General features: G+C 47.6%; 1 protein-coding gene, 1 non-coding gene and 2 pseudogenes across 2 annotated transcripts; 1 reads left to right on the forward strand and 3 right to left on the reverse strand.

Annotated features, from left to right (window-relative positions):
- The first annotated feature begins 284 nt into the window (after positions 1 to 284).
- Positions 285 to 356, forward strand: TRNAE-UUC (transfer RNA glutamic acid (anticodon UUC)). Its single transcript has one exon. It is a non-coding gene; the product is annotated as a tRNA-Glu (tRNA).
- A 4,154-nt stretch (positions 357 to 4,510) lies between these two features.
- On the reverse strand, positions 4,511 to 7,946 carry LOC141986526 (protein mono-ADP-ribosyltransferase TIPARP-like). Its single transcript, XM_074951134.1, has 6 exons — positions 7,914 to 7,946; positions 7,416 to 7,816; positions 6,728 to 6,902; positions 6,058 to 6,245; positions 5,707 to 5,976; positions 4,511 to 4,955 (listed from the first exon to the last, which is right to left on the reverse strand). Exons 1-6 carry the CDS (start codon positions 7,944 to 7,946, stop codon positions 4,511 to 4,513), a joined length of 1,512 nt encoding a protein of 503 aa, XP_074807235.1.
- A 2,947-nt stretch (positions 7,947 to 10,893) lies between these two features.
- On the reverse strand, positions 10,894 to 18,271 carry LOC141986581 (TRPM8 channel-associated factor homolog; annotated as a pseudogene).
- A 677-nt stretch (positions 18,272 to 18,948) lies between these two features.
- On the reverse strand, positions 18,949 to 20,624 carry LOC141986634 (TRPM8 channel-associated factor 2-like; annotated as a pseudogene).
- Positions 20,625 to 26,729: the final 6,105 nt, after the last annotated feature.

Below are 26,729 nucleotides of genomic sequence, written 5' to 3' on the forward strand. Positions count from 1 at the left end.
CTTTGCCCAAATGCCTCCTCACAGGTATTTCCGTTTTGTCCCCCTGCAGTTCCATTCCTCCCTTCCTATGGCCCTTCACCAGAGTGACACTGGGGCAGAGTGACTGCCATGTCCTGCCCCAGAAGTGGCTGCATTTCAGCAGGTGCCACATTCATCACTGGGGCCTCTTCCTTGTGGGATGAGGCTCAGATCTGCCCAGCTTCTGATTCAGTCTCTTCTTGTCTCACCAGGTGTGATGAAGTTCTAAATGCAAAGCATGATCTGGGTTTATTTTTTTAAATGCCTCCCATATGGTCTAGCGGTTAGGATTCCTGGTTTTCACCCAGGCGGCCTGGGTTCAACTCCCAGTATGGGAAGTTTCACTTTTGATTTAGTTGGGGATTGGTCCTGCTTTGAGCAGGGGGTTGGACTAGATGACCGCCTGAGGTCCCTTCCAACCCTGAGATTCTATGATCTCATCCCCTGCCCCACCAGCACTGCACTTCCAGGAATGATCAAGGGATGCAACAGCCTTCCCAGAGAGCAGCAAGCACCAGGAATACCTGGGTGGTGGGCAATGACCATCCTCATCCAGAGGTTCAGCAACCAGCTTCCTACACTGACCATCCCCACGGGCAGCCCCTGCGATAACACTCAGAGGGCTCTCAGCAACCTATGAGCTATTGCCAGAATGAGATGCAGGGGAGCCGTCACTGCCACTGGATCCTGGTCTGATCACAACTGAGCTCTAAAACTGCTACTGTGACTATTCGATCTCATGACTTTTACCCTCCTGTTACTCTCTTTTTCTTCACAGCCCTGCCTAAGGGCCATAGGTTCTCTCGAGGTTTGGGGTCACAGCCCCTGTCAGTGAGGTAGACACAGAAAAGACACAGACATTTTAAAAAAATCCTGCCTCGGCCAGAGAAAAAATAACACAGACCCAGGGCAGCTTCCACTGGGTTACCATATTTGAGAGGGGGTCTTATGCTGTATCCCTATGGCATAAGACTGTAAACTCTCTGAGGCTGGGACTGTCTCCTTTTCAGAGCTTGTTCAGAGCTCAGCACCATACGGCCTTAGGCATCCACCATAATATGACTGTTTAATAATCAGCAAACAGTTTGAACTGCAACACACAGCAGCTGGCAGCCTGGTTCTATCAGAGTTACTGCTTTAGTGAAGTCACTACTACGCCAACAGGAGAGCATGAATTGTGCTGTGGGCTGAACTTTGTGGGGCCTATGTAGTGGAAGAACCATATTAGAGTCCCAGAGGGAAGGAATTCCCTGTCTATGTCAGTGAGACCAGTTGCACTGGGTGTCAAGCTGCCTGCAGTGGCTCAAAAGCATGAGTACCAATGTCAGGGCAGACTGTTAGGAAGCAGGGCACAAACCCCAAACTGACTGTGAGTTTATACTTAGATTTCCCCAACCAATTATTAAGTGTAAACTCCTCAGGCACTATAACAGCCTAATCATGGAGTCACAGACAGTCCCCTTCAGTACTCCAATGTATTTCGGCACCCTTGTGAGCGTACTTTTGTAGTAGATCATTCCTTACACCAAGAACCACAGCAATATTCAGGCCACTCCCAGTCCCAAAGGACTAGTCATTTACCCCAGGTCAATTAGATCTCACACCGAAGACAGCACTTGTAACCAATCTGATAATAAACTGTCTCAAGATTCATTAAATAGGAACAGGAAATAAGAGAGTTATTTACAAGGTTAAAGCAGGTAAACAAAGAAACACAAATTCATTCTAATCTTGAGTTTCAAAAGGTAATAGGGCCCTAGAGCCCAGGCTTCCGCCCAAGCCTGGAAGTGTACACATCATGAAACAGCCCCACAGCCCAAGCCCCATGAGCCCGAGTCAGGTAGCATGGGCCAGCCACGAGTATCTAGGTGCTGTGTAGACAGACCCTTAGAATCAAAGACAGTTTCCCTGTCTATTAAGTTAACATGAACTACAATCACTGTAGGAAATCTCTACACACCCAGCACATTCAGTGTCTGAGCTGCACCCCTAACGTGGCAGTGCTCAGTGAGTGTCACTCCACAGGACTGGGCTGAGAGCCAATCCCGAGGAGATCCTGCATCTACAACAACAGGGATGGCTGCAGCACTCAGCATGGAGTTAAAACTCCATGAGGGAACACATGGCTCATTGGCCAATCCAACTTTTAGATCCACTGGGATTTGTAGGAAACAATATTCAAAAAAGATCGAGATCTAGATAGAAAATCCCCATTGTGACGGTAAGGAAATAACCCAACAGGAAAAGTCTCCCACTCCAATATTAGTCTCAGTTGTACCTGGTCAGGCCCCAAGAAAGGTGGGGTGTCAGGTGGTGTCATTGTCTTGTAGAAGCAGCATGTCTTTGGTGACACATCAGACTGACAATTGGCCTGCCTTGCCTTCAGGTACGCCTGCCTCAGCTCCTTGATCTTAGCACGGCACCACTCTGTGTTCCTTTCTTGCCCCTTCTCCTCCAGGCCATGAGAAATCTGTCTAGAGGAATCAAAGTTCCTACAGCTGGAGCGGAGCTGCGACTGCACAACCTTCTCTCCCCACAGAGCCAGCAGATCCAACACCTCCGGTGTACACCAAGCACGAGAGCGTTTGCTGCAGGGAGCCGGCATGGTCAGCTGGGAAGAGAGCTGCGATGTGAGCTGTTCACGAGGAGCAAACAGGAAGTGGAATTTCAAAAATTCCCAAGTCTTTAAAGGGGGGAGAGGCATATGCCTGTGTAACTGGCTGCAGGGCAGCGGAGTTCAAAATGGTGACCAAAGTGGTCAAGATGGGCATTGTGAGACACCTCCTAGCACCCTCTTGTGGCAACATAAGAAACACAGGGTCCGTTGCTCTAACTACATCACAAAAAGCTCTATGCCACTCGTCGAGGTGGTTTTATGATATCGGCGGAGCAGGAGAGCTAGATCAGCGGGAGAAGCATTTCAGCATGTACCTCCACTGTTTTGTTGATGAAAGCTGACTTTTCTCGACAAAACTATATAGTATCCTAAGTGTGTTAGCTTTGAGGTACCTGACTTGACAGTTTAAGAGGATGCTGACTTTCCAAAAGTGCTGAACCACTGCTCTGTGAAAATCAGGCCTTTTTGAAAAAACGTGTCACCTGCAGAGCACCTCAGGTCAGTCCCTTTTTGAAAATGTAGGCCCCAAATCCATGTTTTGGCACTTAATCATGATAGGAGAATTTTTAGAGGTACCGAGTACCCACAACTTACCTTGAACTCCCAGTCACTTGGTCCTGCTCAGCGTGTGTTGAGGTGGAGGTGGGGGACACTGGGCTGGACTAGATGACTTCTGGAGGTTCCTTCCAGCCATATATTTCTATAATTCTACATAGCGTAACTTCCTAGACTACATGAATTGTGATTGCTGGGGTATTAAATCAAATTAAGTAACAGGTCTAATGAACCAAGTGTTAGATAATGTAGCTCACACTGATATCATGCAGTAAACAACATTCTTAGCTCTTTAATTTTAAAGACAAGAAAATAATGTAAAGTATAAGGCAAGTGATCGCAAATTATGAAGGCAAGGAAACTTGGCAAAGAAAGTAATTATGTTAATAGTACAGTGTGAATTAAACAGTTATTGCTTACATGAATAAATGAGCAATCCACAGGTTCGCAGGCATTAGGACATATTAACTCACTAACAACTGGCCATTTCCTAGGTCCCAAAAACTGAGGATCACAGGAGGTTTCCTGCAGGGGCAGGTGACATGTTATCATTGGGAGCAAGGCCTGAGCAGCCAGAAACTTTCCCTGATCCTTGACATTGGGGGGTTTCATGCAACAGACTAAACACAGCAGATGCTTACAGCCACTCTGCCTCTGTATAACGAACCTATATGTTAAATAATTACAAACACATGAGAGCACTCTGACCCATGGTGAATATTCTAACAATACTTCTAAATTAGTCTTACACCAGAAAACTTAGCAAACACTACAGCAAGCCACTGTGCAAACAACTTTTGACAAACCGATTACCCGCAGGCTGAAGGCCCCTTTAGAAGGTGGAAGAGAAGGTGAGTCATGAACAAAGTGGTGACTTTTTGTGAATCACATACTGCAGTCTACAAAAGCAGTGAGAGGTCACGGAGGGTGATGGCTCGTATGGTGTAATAGAGCAGCTTCCAGGCCAGAGCTTGGAGCAGTGTCTGATGGCACAGCCTCCAGGGATGTTTGCATATGGACAGATAGTGAAGGTGACAGGGGTGAAGTTGAACACAGGGTGGGTAAATCTGCTGGAGATTGAATAGGATGGGATGGGACAGAGCTCTTTTGAAACTAGATGGCCTTGTTTTCCACATACACTGGGAGGGTCATAGCTGCTGCTCAGAGTGGATGTAGAGTGGGTTTTACAGAGCAGGTTGCATAGGAAGGCTGTAGGTGACAACAAAAAGTGACCCCTGTCCCCATAGGGGGAAGTGGAGCCTGATCAGAAAAGCTGCGTCAGCAATCTTTCCTAATGAGCAGTTCCTCCCCCTTGCACTATCAACCATCCACTGCTACAGGGTCAGAGAGCATCTTGTAGCTGATCAGGAAGTAGGGGTAGCACTGGCAGTTGTCAGAGATCACATACACTTGGGTATTGCTTCTGCTGTTGACCCAGGAGTTGAAGAGCTGCCCACCAGGCACGACGGGCAGGGGGTGGCGGAAAAGTTTATGCCCAACAGCAGTCTTGCCCACCAGCACCTTGGCCAGGAACATGTAGCGTAGCCCGGCCTTGGTCGCCTGGCCGTGGCGGTGTGAATAGATGGCACTTTTGGAGAAATAGCAGCCCCTGCCGTAGATTGGGGCATGCAGCCTTGAGAAGCTGGGGTCAAAGTTGTTCTGGCAGATGGGCTCCAGGAAGTCAGCAGCACTCCCATAGAAGAGGTGCTTCTCCAGCTGGTGTTTCTCCTGCAGTGAACATGCATGGGACATGATGGCCTTCTTCCTGAAGGAGACACAAAGGGAAAAAAAGCAGGCTTAGATCCTGCCCAGAGGGGATGTTTGGGGAAACTTAGAGGCCTAACTCCCCCCAACTCCCTCCATCTCCACTTACTCAATAGATAAAGGCCAAAGGCTTGAATGGGAAAGACTTAGAGGGTCAGTCTTCCCCAGCCCTCAAGGATCCATCCAACAATGACACTAGCGCATCCAATGTCACTTGAGCACATTAGGATCTGCCCACCACTGCACAAATATTCACATTCAAGTGCACTATCTGTGCACCAGTGCACATGCATGGACCCTGCAAACAACCCAGTGCACTAGGATCCATGCACCCATTCCCGAGGATGCATCCAAATATGCAAACTCCAGTGCAGCTGAATCTACCTACACTCCTGCACAAGGAATTGCCAAATGAGAAGCAATCATGCTCACCTGGGGTGTGCTAAAATCCCCACCTGAGGAAACAAGCACTAATATTCACACCCTTGCACACTATCTCCTTCAGTCATACTCCTATGAGTGCACACCTTAGCGCACTAGCTCCAGGGCTCATGCTCCTAGGCTTCCAGCGCTATGGGTTCTGCACCCTAAAGCACTGACATTAGGTTTTACACTTCCTGCCGTGAGCATGGTGAGCCCCACAAGAATAGGCACTAGCTCCAGCATTCCCCCTCTGGCATGCGGGCTAGGATTCTCACGCACACATATGTACACATACAGGCACAATCTCCCCACAACATTTCTCTTTATACCTGGTATATTTTTCCCAGAGATCATCGTTCCGGATTCGGTAAATCCCCAGCACCAGTGTCTTTTCCTCTGAGACAGACTGATGGAAGAGAGCACAAACTCTGTGGTATGCAACCTCTGTTGGTAGCACCTCCATCTTCAGGAAAGCCTGGCCATCTGGTGGCTTCGGGACCCAGGCAACAGGATAGGATCCACAGTAGCCGTCCTTTGGATTCTCCCCGAGGATGTCAGAAGTGGAAGGAACTGTTCCCCAGGGTCTTCTAGGGAGTGTCCTAGGGAGATAGACAAGAATTAATCTCCTCTGAATGCTGTTATATTCCTTTAGGACCATGGTTGCCAGGGGAGTCACTTACATCAGATGTGGCACCATACTGAGGAGGGGGCGGTAGGCAGGTCGGCGCTGGACCAGGCGGACGTATCCCTTATCCCGGTTCCTTTGCACACGGCGCTTCAGATCCACAATGAAGAAGTGGCCCTGGCGTTCGAAGGTGTAGCTGTCCTTGTCTTGCTCATAGGCAGCAAGGAGACCCTGGGAGATGGGCTGAGGGGGAAAGGAAGAGAAGGTGTACAGGGAGAGTGCTCCAAAAAGGAAAGCCAAGGACCCACACACACTGCTCCTTAGGCTGCCACCTTCATCAATAATTCTTTAGCTATCTGGGGAAGCCAGAGGCAAAGATCTGCCAGCATCCAGCCTGTCTTCATCGTGACTAACTATGACCTGGTTTTAAACCTTTCCTTTCCCTACAGCATCCTTTAGCCTTTTCAGCCTGGTTTTCCCTCAGGCCATAGCAGAGAAACTCCTTTCTCTTCCTGCCGACGAAAGCTCCTTCCCCATCCTCAGTATCTCCCCTCCACAAACCTTCTCTCCTCTGTCTGTGCCCCTCAGTGTGTCTCCCCCTTTGCTGTTGTTTCTGGTTTAACTACAGTATGTAATTCCCTTGCATACCTCAGTGAGGCATTGTTGGGGAAACGCACTGTATGATATACATGACGCAGGTTGGATTGCCGTTCCCTTTTCCTCACCTCCTCATACTTCTTCCAATTGTCATTGCTCTTCCAATAGGCCGCCCACTCTGTGGGGAAGTGGGGATTCTCCTTTGGATCAGAGGTGTTGGAAAGTCGCCGCACTTTGTCATAGGGTCCGACGAAGCAAACCAGCTTCATGGAGTGCAGAAAAATGCTCCCAACAGCACCGCCTCTGTGAGCGGGAAAAGGATACAGTAAACAATAATTCCTCCATTACCTCCTGCTAGGAGAGGCCAGGACTGGAGGAGCTAGCAGCTTCCCCTGCACCCCGTGCTCCTGCCCAGTTCCCTACAGCACCTCCTGCTGGGTGAGGCCAGGACAGCAGTAGGGTGGGAGCTCCTGGCAGCCAGCACTGTGGCCTACACCATAGCTCTCAATTTGGGATCCACACCTCTAGTGCAAATTACCCCTTCTGTAACCTTAGTTCCTTGAGTCTATTTCTGATGTAAAATAATTTTCAACAAGAAAAGTGAGGGGAGTCCCACACATGTGGGACATAAGGGACGTGGGGAGTGGAATGAATGAAAGTGGGGAAACGTGCAAGGTATTCCCTATGCTGCATCCCAGATTGGGGCAGGGACTTGAGACACCATGAGCTCCCTTTACTCAATACCACTCCCACTGTTTCCTTCAGCTCTTCCTGCTGGTCGATTCCAGGACTGGAGTTTGGCTTCCCATCACTTACTTGTCCACAAACTTAATCTGCTCTTTTCCAGTGTCGCAGTAAAGTTTCTCTAGGTGCCGCTGAGCTGACTCGCTAACACTCTGCCAGGCTTTGCTGTCCCTCCGCCTAATCTGCCAATGGTAGGGATAGTGGGTGTGGTGGAGGGGGCAGCTGTCCCCCTGGGTGCAGCCCCCCAGCAGGAAGCGGTCACAAATCTTAATTTCATCTCTTGGATGATTGTGAAATCTGACCCCATTGTCACCACCCAGATACTCGGAGGCCTCCTCGGGGCTCTGGGAGCTCTCTCCCTTGGCCGTGCGCATGCGTTTTTGGGGTGGGCTGTTGGGAATGGTACTTTCACTGGCTGAAGAAGCAGATGTCTGAGGGGAGCCAGAGCGCTCTTCATGGAAGGAATCCAACTCCTGGGAGAAAGAGTAATTTTGAAATGTAACACTGAGGCACAGAGTAGCTCAATGCAGGGCCTCTAGCTTGAACCCCCCACTCCTACTCTGCATGCACCGATGCCACAATGGGGCCTCTCCTCTGATACATCGCAATAAACCACACACAGTGCTCCCCAGGGAACCCAACTCCTGTTCACACCTCTAACTCACACACAGTGCTCTACAGTGGAACCTTATCCCGATATACATAAAGGTAACTTGGCCCTAAATCCACAGGATGGGTCACCCCTATCTGGGACTTTAACCTCCCTCTCAGCACAAATGTAGCTCCCTCCCGTGGGACCCCAACCCTGCCCCCCGGAGATCTTTTCCTCTCCTGGGGGAACTGATTCCCAGCATGGCACAGCCTCTGCCAGCCCCTGTTCCCCACAGAGATTCCCATTGGCAAACACCTGCTGGGGCTGACTGGGGGAGGCACTTCTTGTCCTCAGTTGGCCTGGTAGCCCTGTGGAATTATTCTGCCCCATCCCTCTCCCTGTGGCTCAGGCTGTAGCCACCCCTCCCAAACGCCTGGCCTGCGTCTTGCTGCGTCTCTTTGAATATGGGGATTCCGCACTGTGCAGGAACAAGGGGTTTAGAACATTGGAACATGCTCTGCTCTGATTGGTGGGAATGGGGAGGGGTCCTCTGCTCTGATTGGTGGTTTACGATTAGTGTTTAATAGGTGTAAAAAAGGATAGGAGCAAAACTTGATCCCACTTTTCTTGTGACTGGGCAGGAGGGTAAAGTCCAGCTCTACCTTAGGTATATTAAAATGAAGAGTAGAGTCTAAAGAGGCATTACATGCCTCTCTCTGTTACATATCAAAAGGTTTAATGCAGTCCCATGTGTATATTAATGAAGGGAGGAGCATGAGCAAGCATCTCTCTTCCCCTCTGCTGAGTATTCAGTGGGCTAGTATAATCTACATGTCCCAACTACTGCCATAGCCACCAAATATTAAGGAGTCTGGTAAAATACTTTTTCCCATTGGGACATATTGTCTGGGGATTGTATAGTACTCCAGACCCCTGAAGAATAACTAGGATGGGTAAAGCTAGAACGCAAAAGGGAAGAGACCCGGGGTGGAAATGGGATTTGAGGATGAAACAGTAAGTAGTTTCAGCCCTAAAAGGTAGGTTTTTGTAGAGCTAGATTGTATTTCGATATAAAAATGGATGTAGGGAATTGTAAAAGGGAGGAAGGAGAAGAGCTTTACAAAAACCAATATGAACAAAATTAAAACACAAGTAATGAGAAGAGAGAATACTTTCTTTTACTTTAAATGTGTGGTTAACGCCAGATGACCAGACAGTGAAACTGACCCAGAGCAGAAATGAAATTGACCTCATGTAGGGTCATTCTCCAAGATGAGTGAGGGGCAAAGGGTAAATAAACAGCATAAAGAGGGACGAGAGAAATACATTAATTTTTCTTACATTTCTTTCAGCGTTAATAGCCTAAGGGGGTAGTTATAATATAAGGAACACATTATTTTTATCCTGATACCATCCCTTTAAACAATGCATTGACTGTTAGAGCCTTATTTAACTGCTTCCTGTTTGCTTTTTTAGGCCTCAGCTCTGTTGTATAAAGTTCTAATAAAATATTCTGTAACCCTCTGCTAATTTGTGTCTCTCTGTCACCTTGATGGACCAGCAAAATGGGGAGAAGTTGTTTAACTGGTTCTTTTCTTCAAACCAGAGGATTCTGATAACAGTGATGTTACAATTCAGGGTAGTGACCTCATGTGAAATTTGTGATGGCATTGGTGCTATAAGGCAACTCAAATTCTTACTCACAGTTTCCCCAGTGCTTGGCGTTTCCAGAAAATTTTGCTGCAATTATCATTTTTATCATGGAAATGTGAAGAAACAAATCAAAGTTGCTCTGAGTTTATTGAGCGTTTTGTACTTTCAAATCAGTGCATTTAAAAGAGGGGTTCATCCAAGGAGGCATGGAGAGCGCTCTGTGAAAACTGAGTCTGTAGATGCCAATTACCGGTTAGGCAGGCACCAGTTTGAGGTCGGGATATCTGCAGTGGGTACCATGGTGTTTGGCAACACATAATATGCTGCAGGGCTCTGTGATCAAGGTGGCAAGTGTACTCAAGCTCACTGAGGGATTTGAAAAGCAATGATTCCCAAACCGTGCTGGACACTTAGATGGTATGAACAGGCTCATTCTGTACGCATGCCACCAGCACAATGAGTTAGTTAAGAGAAATTCTGCTGCTCCATTGTGGTGCAAGCTGTGGTGGACCATTGCAGACAGTTCTTGGATGTCTGTAAGGATTGAGCCGGTAAAGGGTATGATGTCAGAACTTTTTAAGTCTGATGTTTTTTTAGGCATGGACATAATGGCACATTCTTCTCTCCTCACAACATTGACATCCACAGTGTACCCACCCCTACCGGTATTTTGGGGACCCTGTATGCTCTCTGCTTTCTTGGCAACAAAGCCATACATAGACTCAACAAAGCCAGATGAACAGAGGTTTCACCACAGCGTTAACACATGCTGGATAGTGATGGAGCGTAGCTTTGACCAGCTTAAAATGAACTGGAGAGTCAGAGATTTAAAGGCCAGAAGGGACCATTCCATCCCCTAGTGGGACCTCCTTATGCCCACCTACACATGTTGATATTGGTGTTACAATAACTGCATGCTGCAGTCTCTACAATATCTGTGAAGGTGAGGCAATACAATTGACCACATATGGGTTGAGGTGGCTGCATTCCTTGCTGCAAATGTTCAGCAGCTAGACAGACAGACTAGGGCACCTGACACTGCAAGTTCTGCATTCCAAGCACTCATGGGAGAGTCTTTATGAACAACCCTTTCTGATGGGCTCTCTTCCCCACAACCCTGACTCCTGGAGAAGAACAGCCAGTCAAAGCTGCTGAAGAAGGCAAGCAGAGCTCTCCCCCTCACCACTCAGGAGCCAGAGGAGTTTTCAGGATGGGAGGGAGCAGCTGTCACCATCCTCACAGGAGGGGGGAGGGGCAGAACTAGCTGACCAGAGCGATTCACCGCTGGGCTGGGGGAGCACAGAATTAATTGATTAGAATGTTGGCTTTTTTGGGAAGCTGGAAGCTCTGAACCATCAGGCAGCCAGAGAGCTCCTGCAGCAAGGCCAGAATCACCTTCCTGTATGAATCTGGGGGAGTTGGCAGCACCACACCTGTCACACACACAGAGGAGGGGAATGCAAAAATCAAAAGACCAACATTATAATATCCTTTTTTTTTTTCAAAAATCCCATCGTTTTGGGGGCCAGGCATGATTTTTTGCCTTGTGGGGTTGGCAATGCTGGCATCTGGTCACCCTCTTTCCTCTCACTGCCTGTGACATGTGCCCAGCACCGTTTTTTAAATCAAACAGATTTTTTTAGTTTAACAAACTGTCATTTCTATAAGAGGAGAGAAACCTGTTTCAAAATAACAAAAAGCAAGCATGTTTGGCCTACCCATTTTACCAGGAAAGTCTCGATTTCATCTTTGAATTTCCATCCTGTTGATAAATTGTATAGTCAATTGCTTGATCACACTTTGATTCATTATGAAATATATTCAAGTCCCCTACTGACCAATATCAGTCAGGTTTATTGCTCTAAGCCAAAAATAATATAGTGCAGGGAAAAGGTTCAGTAAGAAAGCAGGCTCCAGGAAGCTGTCTTGTGCGGCATTGTTACGCTCACAGTCTGCTCCCCAAGTTGCACATTTCAGCTAGGGGTACTTATATGATGATTTTACAAGTTACAGAACTTTTTGCCTGTCACTAAAATCCAACCCATCAGTTTGTCCCACTTCCTTCGCTTGTTCTGTTCCTTTTCTCATCTTTCTTTTGGGTACTAGCGCTGCAGGTACCAGTCCGTGAAGATACCGTCCCCAGCAGCTTGTACCAAGACAGAGAACAAATGTATCTTGATGTTGACAAGTTTCCTAGCAGCGTATGCCAAATGCTGAGTTGTGCTATTGCAGGGAATTGTGGGATGTAGCTCAGCATGAGTGAACAGAACTCTGGGAAAAACAAAGGCAATTCAGCTCTTAGAACTTGCAGGCATTTGTTGAATGTGGTATTTTCTAACATAACATAAATGTGTTGGCCACCAATCCTTATTCTTAGGACTATTTTAGCCATAATTTCACCCTTACAGTTATATTGATGCCTATTTGTATTATTCCTGACATCCTCCTGGTTTTGTATTTATCATCATTTTCCTCCGTGTCTCCATTCTTCATCCGATCATTTTCAGTAACAAACTCTATTTTTTCCAACCACAAATTAAATGCAGACCCCATAGTCCTTTAGAGTAAAGGCCAGAGAGGAAGAGAAGAGGGGAAATTGTTGTGGTGTTTGGTTCCCTAAGCTTTAAAAGGGGGAATGTCTTTCCCTCTTCCATGGCTAAAGAGAAGGAATTGATGCAGGGCTACAGTTCAAGGGGGTGGGGGGGAGGACAAGCTAAGCAGAGGGTGCCTATATCCCCTGTGTGGTGCAGAGCCATCACTCAGATTCATTTTAACTCTCTACCATTCAGATGCCAATTAAAACAATTTCAGAATCTTGGATCAGTCATAAAGTGGAATTATAGAATCATAGACTTGTAGCAATGTTGGGCTGGAAGGAACCTTGAGAGGTCAACTATTACATCCCCCTGCACTGTGCTTATCTTCTTTTCCTTTACGTTTGTAACTGATCACTTACTGGGAAAGATACTGCTCCATTGGATTCTCTGGCCATTTTGGAAATGATATGGCCAGCTGCTGGGAAAGCTCTTCCTTAATAGGCCACCCCCAGGCCTTAAAAAAAGGAGCCAACTTTTTCTGCACCTGCTGAGAAAACTTTGCTGCCCACAGATTCACTTTGAGTCATTGTCTGCTGGGACGTGGCACAATGTTTGGTACTCAGAAAAGATTTGAATGAAGGATTCCCATCCAAAGGCCTTTTCCAGCTGAAGGTCAGAAGAGAAACAAAACAAAAACATAATTTAAAATACAATTCCCTTCCCTAGTATTTTAGAAAAAATTTCCTGAACAATGAGTAGGTCTTTCGCTGCTGGGTGGAGCAGGCCCTGATCTTCACTTGGAATATTTTTCTTTTCTTTTCTACAAATGTGGCTGTCTGAAAAAGTCTAAGTACATGTACAAAAATAAAAATAACTCTTTAGCACTATTAAACTAGTTCGCAAACACTTCTCTAAAGAGCTCTTTCTATTTGCTGTTTTAATTCTATATATTCATATGAAAACACACACAAAGACAGCTTGTTTATATAACATCTTTCATCTGGAAGGATCTCACAGCACTTTACAAAATACCTACCCATCCCTCTTTGCACACACATCCATCCCTCTATGCACACACACACAGAGTCATGGAGGAATCCCTTCTCCTGTCACTGAAATGCAGGCATCTGGAACACATCTGTTTGTACAGCATCACTCCAGTTCATACTTTAGGCCAGAAAAAGATGCAGAAGACTGTTTACACTGCAGGGTGAATGACAGCAGAACAAAAAGTTGGCAAGGATAATCAGAGCTAACATACTCTTGCAAAGACAGCCATGGTAGGCTTAGGGCATGATTTTAAAACCTTCTGACTTTGTGGGTTACTGTTAATGTTTACACATCTGTTGGGTAGTCACAACGCTGATTGGTTTTGCATGTAAATTTGATACTTCGCACTCACAAGAAAGAATGGGCACAAATGTATGTAATATTGCAGCAGTAAAATTGGAGGTCAGGTTTAATTAATTACCCAGGGTCCCAGCTTTGTATTGCCTGCACCGAAGACTATGGTGCTATGGCTTCACTGCTACCGGTACCCACGCTAAATAAATTAAAGCTAGCTCAGGTATGTCTTTGTGTGCTGCAATCACACAACCTGATGCGATGTAGACATGCACACTGTATTAGCTGACAAGCTGTGCTAACTCAGGCTGTATGGGTATGTCTACCCAGCAACTAGACTATCGTGGCTGACCCATGCCAGCCGACCTGGGCTCACGGGATTAGGGCTGCAGGGCTGTTTCACTGCTGTGTAGATGTCTGGGCTTGGGTTGGCGCTTGGACTCTAGGACCCTGCAGGGTGGGAAGGTGCCAAAGCTCCGGGCTGGAGCCACAGGCATCTACTGTTCTGTAAACATGCCCTATACCTCCTGACAGGCCAGCCAAATCAAGCGAAAAGCACCACCACACTCGAGGAAAGGGGTTGTGTGTGTGGCTGCATGGAAGGGATGCAAGTTAGGGGCAACACTTGGGTTATCACTCGAGATAATTCTGCAGTGAAGACAAGCCCTCAGTATATCTGACCCCTGTCTACCTTTGAGTTAAAGCTGTTTGCTTTCCAAACAAGAACATCTTTTCAGGTTTTGTTCATACGGGAGAACAGGGATCAAGTAGCTTGTTTGAGCGCAGCGCTGCAAATAATAAGAGACAGTGGTCATCTTTCCTCGGGCAACATCTCTTCCGCCTGCAGAGATTGTAGAGATATGGAGATCAGCCTAGTTGAGAGTAGCTTAGCTTCAAACCCACTGAAACCAGTTAGCGATGACTGCCATCTTTCATAAAGAAACAAACTGTGAGATTGTAGCAGCTGCTCTTGTGATCTGATTAAAACAGATCCCCTAAAACAGGTACAACTATGAGAATTGGCAAGTTTTGCTCTCAGAGGGCTTCTACTACCTATTACCAACACTTCAGTTAGAGCACAGAGCCATTAGGACCTACTTTCTAACAGGTGTTTCATTAGTGAACTGTCATAAAGCTGCATTTGCTTTCTAAACAACTGAAAGCAGCATTTTGCTGATACACAACACACCACTTTCCATCCTGCTTTAAGAGCTTTTGTGCATGCATATCTCCAGAGCCACATTATCTACCAAACTACCTAAAGCTTGATTGAATGCCCTAATTTAACATAAGGTCCCAGTGGACCAGCTCTATTCTTTCCGTCCCCATTCACCATGGTTCACTCCCACAGCAGTAGGTGCAATGATGCATAGGTTACCTGTTATCCTACATCTGCCTGCCAGTCTCTCTCTCTAAAAAAACTACTGTATTCTTCCCCTGAGCTGGCTGCATTTCAGTATCAGGTGATGTGACATGTATAGAGGAAAATCTGAGTCACACAAGTAATCCTTACTCACATGGCTAGTCCTCTGAAGTCAATGGAATGATGCATATAAATAAGGATTTGCAAGATCTGGTTGTAACTTTAATGCACTAGGGTCCCTTTAGAAATATTGATCCTAGAGAAAGGTAAAATGTTATGATTATTATTCTTGCCAGTAGCTATTTGAACATCTGCCACGATCCTCTCTGGCCTGGGAAAAGTTGCTGGTTTGACTGCCAGTTTGGCCACAGCTGTCAAGATCTGCTCCCAGAGGAAAAGCAGAGTCTCTTGGTTCTCTATATTGCGGGTGTCATCAGCAGGCACTGTCAGGATGATGTTCCAACTAGCCAGTTCAGCCCAGGGAGCAGGGTAGTGACGGGCGGTGTCCTGCCAGGCAGATATGCTGGTTTCCCCTAATTCAGCATTTAAAGCCAAATGTCATTGGTTGAAAAGATTTTTTATACATAAATAAAAGAAGGATGGCTCCACCAAAACCCACCCAATAGAATCATCCTAACTTCATAGTCCCTCTGGATAGGGTTGTTTCTATCACACCAACTGGTAGACTTCATGGAGATGTATTACAAAACGTGCTGGGGACTGATTAGCTCCAGTGACACCCTCGTGTATGACACCCACTGTTTGGCTGAAGAGTGGAAATATTTTTAATACCAAGCCACTTCAAATGAGGCTAGGAAGCTCAGATACGCAGATGGTGATGAATGTCACAGAGGTGGGGGGTAGACAGATTGATAAAATAGAACTCCAGGCTAGGAACAGAACACTTTCTGCAATGAGTTTATGGGTAATTCCCCTGGTGCAACATTTATCCCTAGGACTATGCTGTCTCCAGCTGCAGACAATATAACATGTGACCATGGAAAATGCAGGAAAATGTGGCCAAGTCAGCAGCATGGAAATATGTCTTTATTCTTTGGTCTTCAGTTAGGGATAGTGTCCACTTATCAAGCCTGAAAAAAGGAGCCCGCATAGCCCCTTCTGTGGTGACAGATATTTGGCCCAGTGTTCATTTCTCTGTCACTAGGACGTAGATGAGGCCACCCCAGAGACTAGGGACTTCCATCTTTGCAGTTTCAATGTTAAACTTCTGTATGACCACAGGAGGGCGCTTCAGCTCCTCTGCATCCCTGAGGTCATCAGAGTGACAGCCAATCTGCACCTGGAGGAATTAGGGTTCAGCTAAAGGCACCAGAGAGGCAACAGATTGGAATGGTTCATCCCTGAACCAGGGGTGTAGACAGGGGTGGGTCTGGGTGGGTCACAGCCCATGCCACTTAGCATCCAGGCCCACACAAATCACGCCCTGACCCCGCTCCCCAGCAGGTGCACCGGTGGGGCAGAGCAGGGCAAGACCCCGCTCACGGATCCTGCTCTCCAGCAGGAGTGGGGGCGGGAGGGAGCGGGGCATCTCCACACCCCGACCGCATTTCTCCAGCAGGAGGGGGTCCTGCAGGCAGAAGGAGTGGGGAGGAACCCCCACTTGTCCTGGCCCAGGACCCCACAAAACTGTAATCTCCTCTGTGAGTGGAGGCGGCCCCCCTGTCATTGCCTGCCCACCCAAAAGCCGGGGCCCACCCAGTTTTCCTATCCTAGATATGCCACTGCCCTGAACTTAATATATTTACCCAGCTCCCATAAGCAACACACTCTTCTTTCCATTGGCTAGTGCCAGTATTACACAGCACAGGACCCGGTCACGCCTTGGGGTAGGCGAGGACCCTTCACGTTGACTCAGATGAGAGCAGCATGGAGGCGTTTGAAGGCAGAATTGAGCCCCAAGTGTCTAAACCGAACATTCCAGCTAGGTTGCCACAGAGGAAGCAGAATCCTCCTACCCTGTGCTGATTAACAGGAGGCTTTTCCCTTTGGGGGTGCTTCCAATGTGACTAGGCTTTTGTCTACAGTGGTCATTTGCCCCACCTGTGCCCCCTCACCGGCATCACTGCACTGATGCAAACACTTCATGTGGATAGGCAAAGCCACTATTTGGACCAGTGGAGCTTACCCCTGCTGGAAACAGGGGTAAACTGCACCAGGGCAAATGACTGCAAAATCTGCGCAGATTACCCTATCTACACTAGGAGTATGCAACCTCGAGGACTGGCCATTGATGGCTGAAATTGGGGCAAACCCCCAAGGCCTAAGAGAACACGGGATCAAATATTATGCGATCCATGATCTTTTTTTCTTCAGAACCACAGTATTCCCACCTTGTGACTATGCTGTCACCTGTGTGCAAGGAATGTGATTGTGATTGTCAGAGTGGAGTGGGAAGGCTCCTTGTACATCCACTCAGGGACAGGCACAATCTGTTCCATAGTTCCTCCTATTGTTGTCCCCTTAAAGGAATGGAATTGCCTGCCACAGTATAGGATTATGTGGGTTTTATACCTTTCCCTTTACCATGGGCCACCTTCGGTATGGGCCACTATCGGAGAGCGTTAGACTAGGTGGAACATGGATTGAGTCTGGTGCAGTTACTCTTATGTCCTAATAACAAAGTCCAATAAATCCTGAAGGAAAACAAGTTATTAGAATTAGGAGGCCTGGAGATAAGGGAGGATGGAAGCAAAAGACAGAGATAGACATTTTCAAATGTGAAGGGGAGGCTATAGATTTATGACTGGCAGTGGTGGCTACATCTCTTCCATTCATAGAGGCACAGGAGTTTCTGCAGAGAAAGCAGCCTCAAGAGGAGGAAAGACTTGGTCAGAAGTGAAGTGCCAGATCTATGTGGCCTGGTGGGAGTACTCTAGAGCAGATGAAGGAGCTCATAGATGATGTGCTGGGTTTGCATATTTTGGTGGAGTAACTTTTGAGAGGAAGAAGCACGGCAGCGTGGCCTCAGGCAATGGAAAGAGGCACCTTCCAGGATTTTGATGGCATAAACATGAGAAGCAATTGCTCATGTATCTGGTGTCAGTACAGCAAAAGACAAAGTGCAAGTGTAACGCCAACAGACCCCAGTCGTCGGTGAGCAGGATCAAACCTGGGATCTCTGGAGTTTAGTGCATGGGCCTTTACCGCATGAGCTAAAAGCCAGCTGCCTGGTAGCTAAGGCTGTGGAGCAGACTCATTTTCTCTCTCTAAGTGGTCTCAGTGCCACTAGATGGGACAGAACACCACACCCAGGAGGTCTGTGGGTTACACAAGGAAATGAGAATGGTTTGTCTGATTGTAATTCAGAGCAATGGAAAGTACTCACCATCAGATTAGCCCTGATGGCAGTGGAGGGGAATAGCAGAGTGGCTGTTTTTCCTGGAGGAATATAGAGTCCAGTGCTTCTCCACGCTGCCATGCCTGTAAGAAATCACAGCAGCTGACATGACAGAAACACAGGTAGATCATATGATAGGGGTCATGACCTTCAGAGTTAAGGATGAATAACAGTTTCCATCCAGATTTACGGATTTTGCATGCGCTTATTTTTCTGAAGCTTTTACTTTGGGTGGGTGAAACTTTCCAAGCGTGGTCTATGGCTGAAGTTGAATTTTTCTGATATGTTTGAGCAAAATCCCTTTTGCCTCTTTTGAGTTATGAGAGAATGAAAACTGTACACGGGCTCTTCAAATTACACCCTCAACACCCGTGCGACCCTGTTGCTTTCAGGGTTTGCACAGGTGTAACTAATGGCATAATTTGCAGACCAGGTGGCTCTGCAGTTAGAACTGAAATAACAAATCTGTCTGTGATGCAGAAGGCAGAAAAGAGTCCAGGCCTAAATCTTCAAAAGTGACCAGTGATTTGGGATGCCTCAGTGCCCAACCTGAGACACCTCAACCGGGCCTTATGTCCCTAGATCAGGTGCTGAGCATGCCAGCCAAAGCACCCAACTCCATCCAGAGGCACTGCAGAGGCAATCTGATGAAATACAAAGAAAGAAAGATGTGTCCTACCTTCATTTCTTCCATCTATCTGAACAGTCACAGGATAGGCCAGGGGAGTTTCTAAAGGATTTTGACTCAGGGGAGGTGCTTATTTTTGGAATTCAGGGAAGATATTGTACAGCTCTGCAGCTAAGTGGATTAAAACTGCTTCCTCAGACTTGCCTTTGATGGGGTTTTCTGCACTGACATGGGGGACTCCACCAGCCAGGACCAGCTCAGCTGGCTCCTTCTGAATGGAGAATAAAGGTGGAGAGTCCTGAGCTGGGATCTTTATGAATGCTGTCGAATCCTCCCCCAGCTTCTTGATCCATGAGGAAGATGGGGTTTTAGAGCCTCTGTTTTTCTTAAGGTATTGCTGAAATTGAAAGAGTGCCCAGCGAAAGTGGTAATGGGAGGAAGCATCTTCAAAGCATATAGCCGGGTATTTCAATACCGCAAGGATTTTCTCCAGGATTGCAATTCCAAACTTGTTCAATATTTGGTTGCTGGGATACTCAGCAATGGCATGATGGCCAGTATTGCCTGTAGCCCATGACCAGGCCTGTCCCCGATCAGCAGTCTACCTCCTTCTGCAACAAACTCCTGCATCTTTTCTGCCCCTCTGTCACTATTGGCTGTGCAGCAATACACACACAGGTTGTCCTCCAGGTCTGCTAGCTCACACAAGATCTTCTCCTGACTTAGCAGAGGGCAAAGGTTTTGCATGTTGTTTCCAAGGCCAACTTTCCCTCCCTTTCCTGCTTCCAGCCAGTGAATAGCGTTGAGGATAAAAGTTTTCATTGCTGGTGCATAGAGCTGTTTTTCGTGACTGGCTACCACAGCACGACCCCTTCCATAGTGAGCAGCTGCAAGAAATGACTGGTGGGAGTCATCTAATCTGACAGGAAATGCTAAAGATCCATGGCTCAGCAGGTGAGAGGGGACATTGCTTTCTTCCACCTTTAATTCAGTCATTCCTTTCAGAAGACCCTCTAAATAATTTTTACTATTTAATCCATGCCTGGAAAAACCAGAGACATCCTTGTCATCGAGAGTGATTTATAATCAAATAATAATACCTAGCTAGTATCTTGCCCTTTCCATCAGTAGATCTCAAAGCACTTCACAAAGAAACTCAATGTCATTATCCTCATTTTACAGATGGGGAAACTGAGGTGCAGAGAGGGGAAGTGACTTCCCGAAGGTCACCCAGCAGCAGAGCTGGGAATAGAATCAAGGTCTTCTGAGCCTTAGTCCAGGGATCTATCCACTAGGCAACACTGCCTCTCCTCTGCCTCTTCCTAAAGGATGGAAGTAATACTCAGTCATGTATTTCTTTGTCCGATGTATAATTAACTTCTATGATTCACTGTTTCAGGGTATAACTGAGACAAATACCTTGCTCTCTTTTTAAAACATTTGAATATTACCCTAGCTAGCATTAATATTAGGAACAGCATCTGCAGTGATATTAGCAATGTTAAAATGATGAGGGCTATCAACTCCCATGGTGCATAGCATAAACTGACCACTAGCTGGTATCAGGAAGGAAATTCTCACATACACAGGCAAGGATATCACTGCACAACTGCGTGACTTATTTCCTATTCCATCATACTCTGAAGCATGTGCTTTAATCCACAGTCTGTCTGGCTATCCAGCTTATTTATACATCTAGATTTTTATAAAGTCTCCCATCACCATGGTATCTGAGTAGCTTCCATAAAAAGGCAGCCTCATTAGAGGCCAAGCACCGAATGAGCATGGATACCCTGTTAACCCCATAGATGATCCCTTCAGCTGTGATGTGGAGCACACTGGTGAAAGGTGCTGTTTGAGAGACCCTTGTACTGCTGCTGTGTGGGCTCCCCAACAAGCACCACTCCTCGGCTGTACAGTCACTTGAAGCGTGGTTTTGCCCTGAAAAGTGACTGCAAAAATAGCACCTTTTTACTCAGCAAATCTGCTCCTGGAGCATAACCAGAGGCCAATCTGCTTATTGTAATGACACCGCTCTTAACTCCTGTTCACCCTGCTGAGCCAACACAGCTCCACGAGAGGGAGCAGGAGTCTCTTCTTCCTTGTGACTCATGCGCAGAGTCACTAGCTGCTGTAAGCTCCAACAGCAGGGTCAAATTCCACCCTCATGTACACGTGTGTCCTCCGTACTGACTACAGCTGGGCTCCACAGGGTCACTGAAGGTAGAATTTACCTGTGGACTCTTGATTACTGCTGATGATGGGTGAGAAGGAAAAAGCCCAGCTTGACTCTCAGATCCCAGGCTGAGTGTGTGAGGCAGTTGTTTTACCTGTAAAGTGATCAAGCACCTTTGCTCTGGATTCATGAAAGGTCAATAAAGATGGGGCTCAGTGGTTTGCACATTAGCCTCCTAAACCCAGGGTTGTGAGTTCAATCCTTGAGGGGGCCATTTAGGGAGCTAGGCCAAAAATGGGGGATTGGTCCTGCATTGAGCAGGGGGTTGGACTAGATGACCTCCTGAGGTCCCTTCCAACCAGTGGTGAGCTGGAACTGGTTGTTAAATTTAGAAGCCTTTTTAGATCTGGTTGTCCCTCGTGGGACAACCGGTTCTAAAAGGGCTTCTAAATTTAACAACCCGCCAAAAGTGGCGCATTAGGCGCCGACTCCGTGGTTGCTCCGGGGCTGGAGCACCCACAGGGAAAATTTCGTGGGTGCAGAGCATCCACTGGCAGCTCCCCTCGTCCCCGTCCCAAGCTCACCTCCGCTCCGCCTCTGCCCTTGAGTTACCCTCCGCCCCGCTCTGCTTCTCCGCCCCCGGTTTCCCGCGAATCAGCTGTTCGCGCAGGAAGCCTGGGAGGGCTGAGAAGCAAGCAGCAGCTTCGCGCTCAGGCCCAAGGAGGTGGAGAGGAGGTGAGCTGGGACAGGGGGGCACGAAAAGGGCCGCCCGTGCCGCAGCAGGTAACCCGGCGGGGGGGGAGGGGCCACAGGGGAACTGCTCCCCGCCCCAGCTCACCTCCACCTCCCTGGGCCTGAGCAGGAAGCCGCCGCTTGCTTCTCAGCCCGCCCTGGCTTCCCGCACGAACAGCTGATTCGGGGGGAGCCGGGGGGGCGGAGAAGCAGAGCAGGGCGGGGCGTTCAGGGGAGGAGGCGGAGGCAGAGCGGAGGTGAGCTGAGGCCGGGCGCGGGGCGGGGAGCTGATGGTGGGTGCTCTGCACCCACCAAATTTTCCCCGCGGGTGCTCCAGCCCTGGAGCACCCACGGAGTCAGTGCCTAAGGCACCACTTTTGATGTGATCAGTGGGGGGAATGGCCGCTGCCCCTGATCCCCCCCTAGCTACGCTACCGCCCCCCAGGAGCCAGGGGGACCTGCCAGATGCTTCCTGGGAGCCGCCCCAGGTAAGCACCTCGGGGACTCCCCACCTCGCCCCCCGACAGGTCCCTCTGGCTCTTAGGGGCGGGGTGGAGTGGGCACCCACTACGGTGGCCCACGAGACCCTCCTGCCTGGTTCCGGGAGCAGTCAGGGGACAGGGGACGGGGGTGGATGGGGCAGGGGTCCTGGGGGGGGCCACAACCCCCTCGTAGGGTGAGGAAAGAACCAGTTGTTAAGATTTTGGCAGCTCATCACTGCTTCCAACCCTGATATTCTATGTGGTGGAGTTTCTACCTATTATCTTATGTGATGGGGCACGGCATGAGGAAGAGAAGGGGGACAAGGAAGTGCATGTAGCTGAAAGGAATCCATGTCCCAAGCAGGCCCATAGCCAGCCATGCAAACGTGTGTGTGTGTGTGTGGTTCAATCCTGCCTGCCGACGAGCGGGATATGTTGGCGTTACAACTGGAAAGTCTCTGAAGCTCAGGACACGCTTCCTCAGCTAGGGGAAGTAGGTAACCCACACACCTCCTGGGTATGGTGTTCTGTCCCATCTAGTAGCACCGAGACCACTGAGAGAGATTAATGAGTTTGCTTTACAGCCTTAGCTAACAACCAGTTGGCTTGAGGCTCATGCACTAAACTTCAGAGGTCCCAGGGTGAATCCCACCTGCTGACAAGTGGGGTCTGTCAGAGTTACATGTGTGTGCACATGTGCAATCATGTATGTGCCTAGAGAGTGGATCTGTGATGTCAGGGAGCACAAGGGTTGTCCCCAACTTCCATGTTACAAAGTATCGGGAAGGGGAGGGAATAGATAGGGCCATTCTGTTCCCCTTGGCTTGGGGAGGGAACTCTGTTGGCAGGATCTCCCTTTTCTCCTGGGGGGGCTGGATGCAGGAGGCTCTACTGCTGAATGCCCAAAGGGCAGGATCTGAAAACAAAAGATACATTTGCATAGTCAGCAGAATGATTTAGGGTCAGAGTCTGCCTCCCTTATGTTGAGTAGTACCTTAGTATGTAGGCAGGCAGATACCACCTGAAAAAAACCCACTATTACTTTTAATCAAAGCATCTGAAAGGCAGGGCTAGAGGACTCAGGAGACTGGCACTCCATATTGGGCATTAGGTCACCTCTCACTTTAGTATCTGAGAAATTAATGTGTTTTAAAGAAACACACGGGTGCTCAGTGATGGTTATTTCTCTTTTTAAATAGCGAGAAGGTGCAAGATGCTGCAGTGAGGGAGACAAATAAATACCTACAGAGCTAGATTTTGATAGGAAGTTTTTCCTCTCTAGGCCATGAGTTCAAATCCAGCTCACCTTGGCAGCAAGGGAAAGGTATTTCCATCTGATGTTTGTTCATTGTGACCTTTGTGAAATGAAGAGTTGATCTAAATCCATTTCATAGTGGGACAAGGGTGCATATCACCAAAACAGACATCACAGGTGGCCTCTTGTGGGCAGTCTCAGCAGAGACTGAATGTGCCATGGAGTCTGACCTCCCAGCTCACTCATAGAGTTGGTCCCTTGAGAACATGGGCTTGAAGCTCAGTACTAAAAGCAGGTGGTAGATTGTAGCTGCGCTAATGGACAGGGCTCTGGCCTTGGGAGATGTGGGCTCTGTTGGTGAGCACTGAATTATTTGTTACTATTAATAAAATGATCAAGATGACCTCAATTGCATTGCATAATGCACGCCCTGCGCAGAAGGGCAAACCAAAGAAAAGACGAACCATAACAAAGAAGACCAGTAAATCCCTCATTAATGCTGCATACAAATCTGCATGTGTTTGCTTGCTTGGGTCAGACTGCAGGAGCTGCTGCTCTTTGCTTCCCTAAACGTAGAACAGTCAGAAAATGAAACCATGAAGGACAGAGCAGATAAACATCCCACGCTGCACTGTTAAGCACTATCACAAGTTCTGATTCTGTAATGTAACCAGATGTGGGGTAGACAGTGTGTTTGTTATGGCAGCTGAGCAATCTCTCAATATAACAAGCAATAAGAAAACCAAAGGTGCTTAAAGTTAATGGGTGCAGAAAAGGCCATGTACGCAAAAAGATAATTGTATGTGCACAGGGACACCAGTATGTGCATGCCTCTGTTGGAATTTGGCCTGAAATACAGAAAGACCATTAAACGCTGCAAGCTCTCATATTCATCAGAAAGGTGGTGTCTCCCAGCAATCAGAATAATAAATTTCTTCAATAGTCGGAATGTTTCTGAATGTTCATTGGGAAAATATGGATGACAAGTGGAGCAATAGTCAAAGAAACTCAAAACCTCCAAATCTAAGATTTCACATGGCATTTTAATTTAATGAAACTGGTTCAGCTGAATAAGAAACCTTCTGAGTTTTTTGGGGAAGCAATGGTTTGGTCAAAACAGGACAGATTGGAGTGAAAATGGTTCCATCTTCCCTTAAAAGTGGTCTTTGTTTTGATCAGAAATGTCCAGATTTACAAATTTAAAATTCATAGCTTGATTTAGACAAAGGCCTATCTTTTCACATCAAATCACAAAATTAAAAAATTTCATATGCTTTCAAGTAAAAAAACCTACAAGTTCACAACATTTTTGTGAAAAAGTGTGGGGGATAAAAAATTATTTTCAGAGTCCTGAGTATTTAGAGAGCACATTGCATTTACCATCACAGTATTAAAGGCTAGAATTCTCCCACTGCCAGATTATCTCTTAAGGCAACTATACCTGAACCTAGGACCCCAACATGTCCTGAAGCCCAGACCATCACTGAACCCAATCACTGGCAACGGCCACATTGTCTCTGCCCCAGTCTCAGTGGCCTCCCCCTCCCAACCTCCCCATCCAACAGCAGCAGATGTACTAGGACATCGGTTACTTTTCATACTACAAGGGCATATGAGTTTTGTGCAGACTATATCATGCTTACAGAGCATTAATGTCATGCCCAGGTGCCAGGAGTCCAGCTCAATGGTTAGAACCAGGCTGAGGTAGCCAGAAACAAGAACCAACACTGAGGCCCAGAGTCAGAAACCAGGAGTAAGGCAGGAGCAGGACAGGAACAAAGCCAGAACTGAAGCAGGGCAGGGACAAGCACAGTCACAGCTGCAGGCTAAAGCACTGAGCAGCCAATAACCTGCTGTTGCTGAACTTGAAAGCTGGCCTCCTGGCTACCACAACCCAGCTGAGCTCATGAATCTGCCCAGAGGCTGGGTTGGCTAGTCCTCAGGCTCAGCTAAAGATGTTCAATCCTGACAGAAAGAGAAGAGAGGGACTGATGGGGAAAGGAAGTGGACTTGACTTTAGCAGACTCTATACCCTCACCAGGTGTCCATGTAATACACCACTCTGACTGACAGAGAGATCTGAAGCCCAGAACTATAGTTCTAAACGTACAAGCATTTACTGCTTGAGTTAAAAAAAACAAGCCCCCCTCATGGGCAGCTGCTGCAGGTAGCACTATGTGGGAACCAGAATTCCCATCCCATGGAAAATTTCACAGCTGCAAACACTCTCCAGTAGTTAGGCACCTAAGCCAGATGAGCCCTTTCTCAAGAAAATCCAAAAAGGGAGCATCCCCTGTAAACCAATAGTCCACTGGTTAGAGAGCTCACGTGGGCAATGGGGCACCTGGGCTTAAGTCCCTATATTGAATCAGGAAGAGTGAGGATTTGAACATGGATCTCTAAAATCCTAAATGAGTGTGCTAACCCATCAGGCTATGGGAGTACAGGGGGGCAGCTCTTCCGCTGGCAGTCTTTGGGGGTGGGGATTAGGCATGCTCTGAGCCAGAAGTGAAAGTAAGCCGATACGGCAGGGCCGCTGAGGGGGGAAAAAAGGGGCAGCTTCCCCAAGGCCCTAAGGCAACACCTTCTGTTTGACACCATCTAATCATTCAGCAATTCTCCATGGGCCAGTTCTCAGCATTAGCCTTTGAATGACTGCACTTTAACAGTTGTTGTAGCCGTGTTGATCTCAGGAGATGAGAGAGACAAGGTGGGTGAGGTAATATCTTTTACTGGACCAACTTTTGTTGGTGACAGAGACAAGCTTTTGAGCTTACACAGAGCTCTTCTTCAGGTGGGGATGTAGGCACAGTGCTGGGGTCAGAGTGCCATACCAGAGCTGCAAAAGTAAACAGACACTCAGTGCCTACTTGTCTGCTGGCTGTCAGTATCCAGGTGGTGAGCCACAGCAGCAGAGCATTTAAGGTACTCAGGGTTACAAAGCAGGAGGTGCCACAACCCCTCGCTGGTCTGGATTGCACCTCAAAATGTGACATTGGCGTAGTCTAACCAGGACTGACACACAGCCTGCTATTTTAACTGAGGTTTATACCTCAAGCTCTGGTAAAACACCTGTCAGGGATTTACAAGTGTGGAGGCTGGGAACAGTCCAAAGAAAGGTTACGGTTTTATTTTCTGTTTGTTTATTTTGGGAAGGAGATAGAGTAAAGGAAAGTGTACGGATGAGTAAACAGCAGAAGGAGCGAATGAAGGAGAGGGCTGGACACTTCAGGGCAGGTGGCTTTGGGGAAATTTGGGAGTGTGCT

Source organism: Natator depressus, chromosome 1, assembly GCF_965152275.1.
Source record: "Natator depressus isolate rNatDep1 chromosome 1, rNatDep2.hap1, whole genome shotgun sequence".
Lineage (NCBI taxonomy): Eukaryota > Metazoa > Chordata > Testudines > Cheloniidae > Natator > Natator depressus.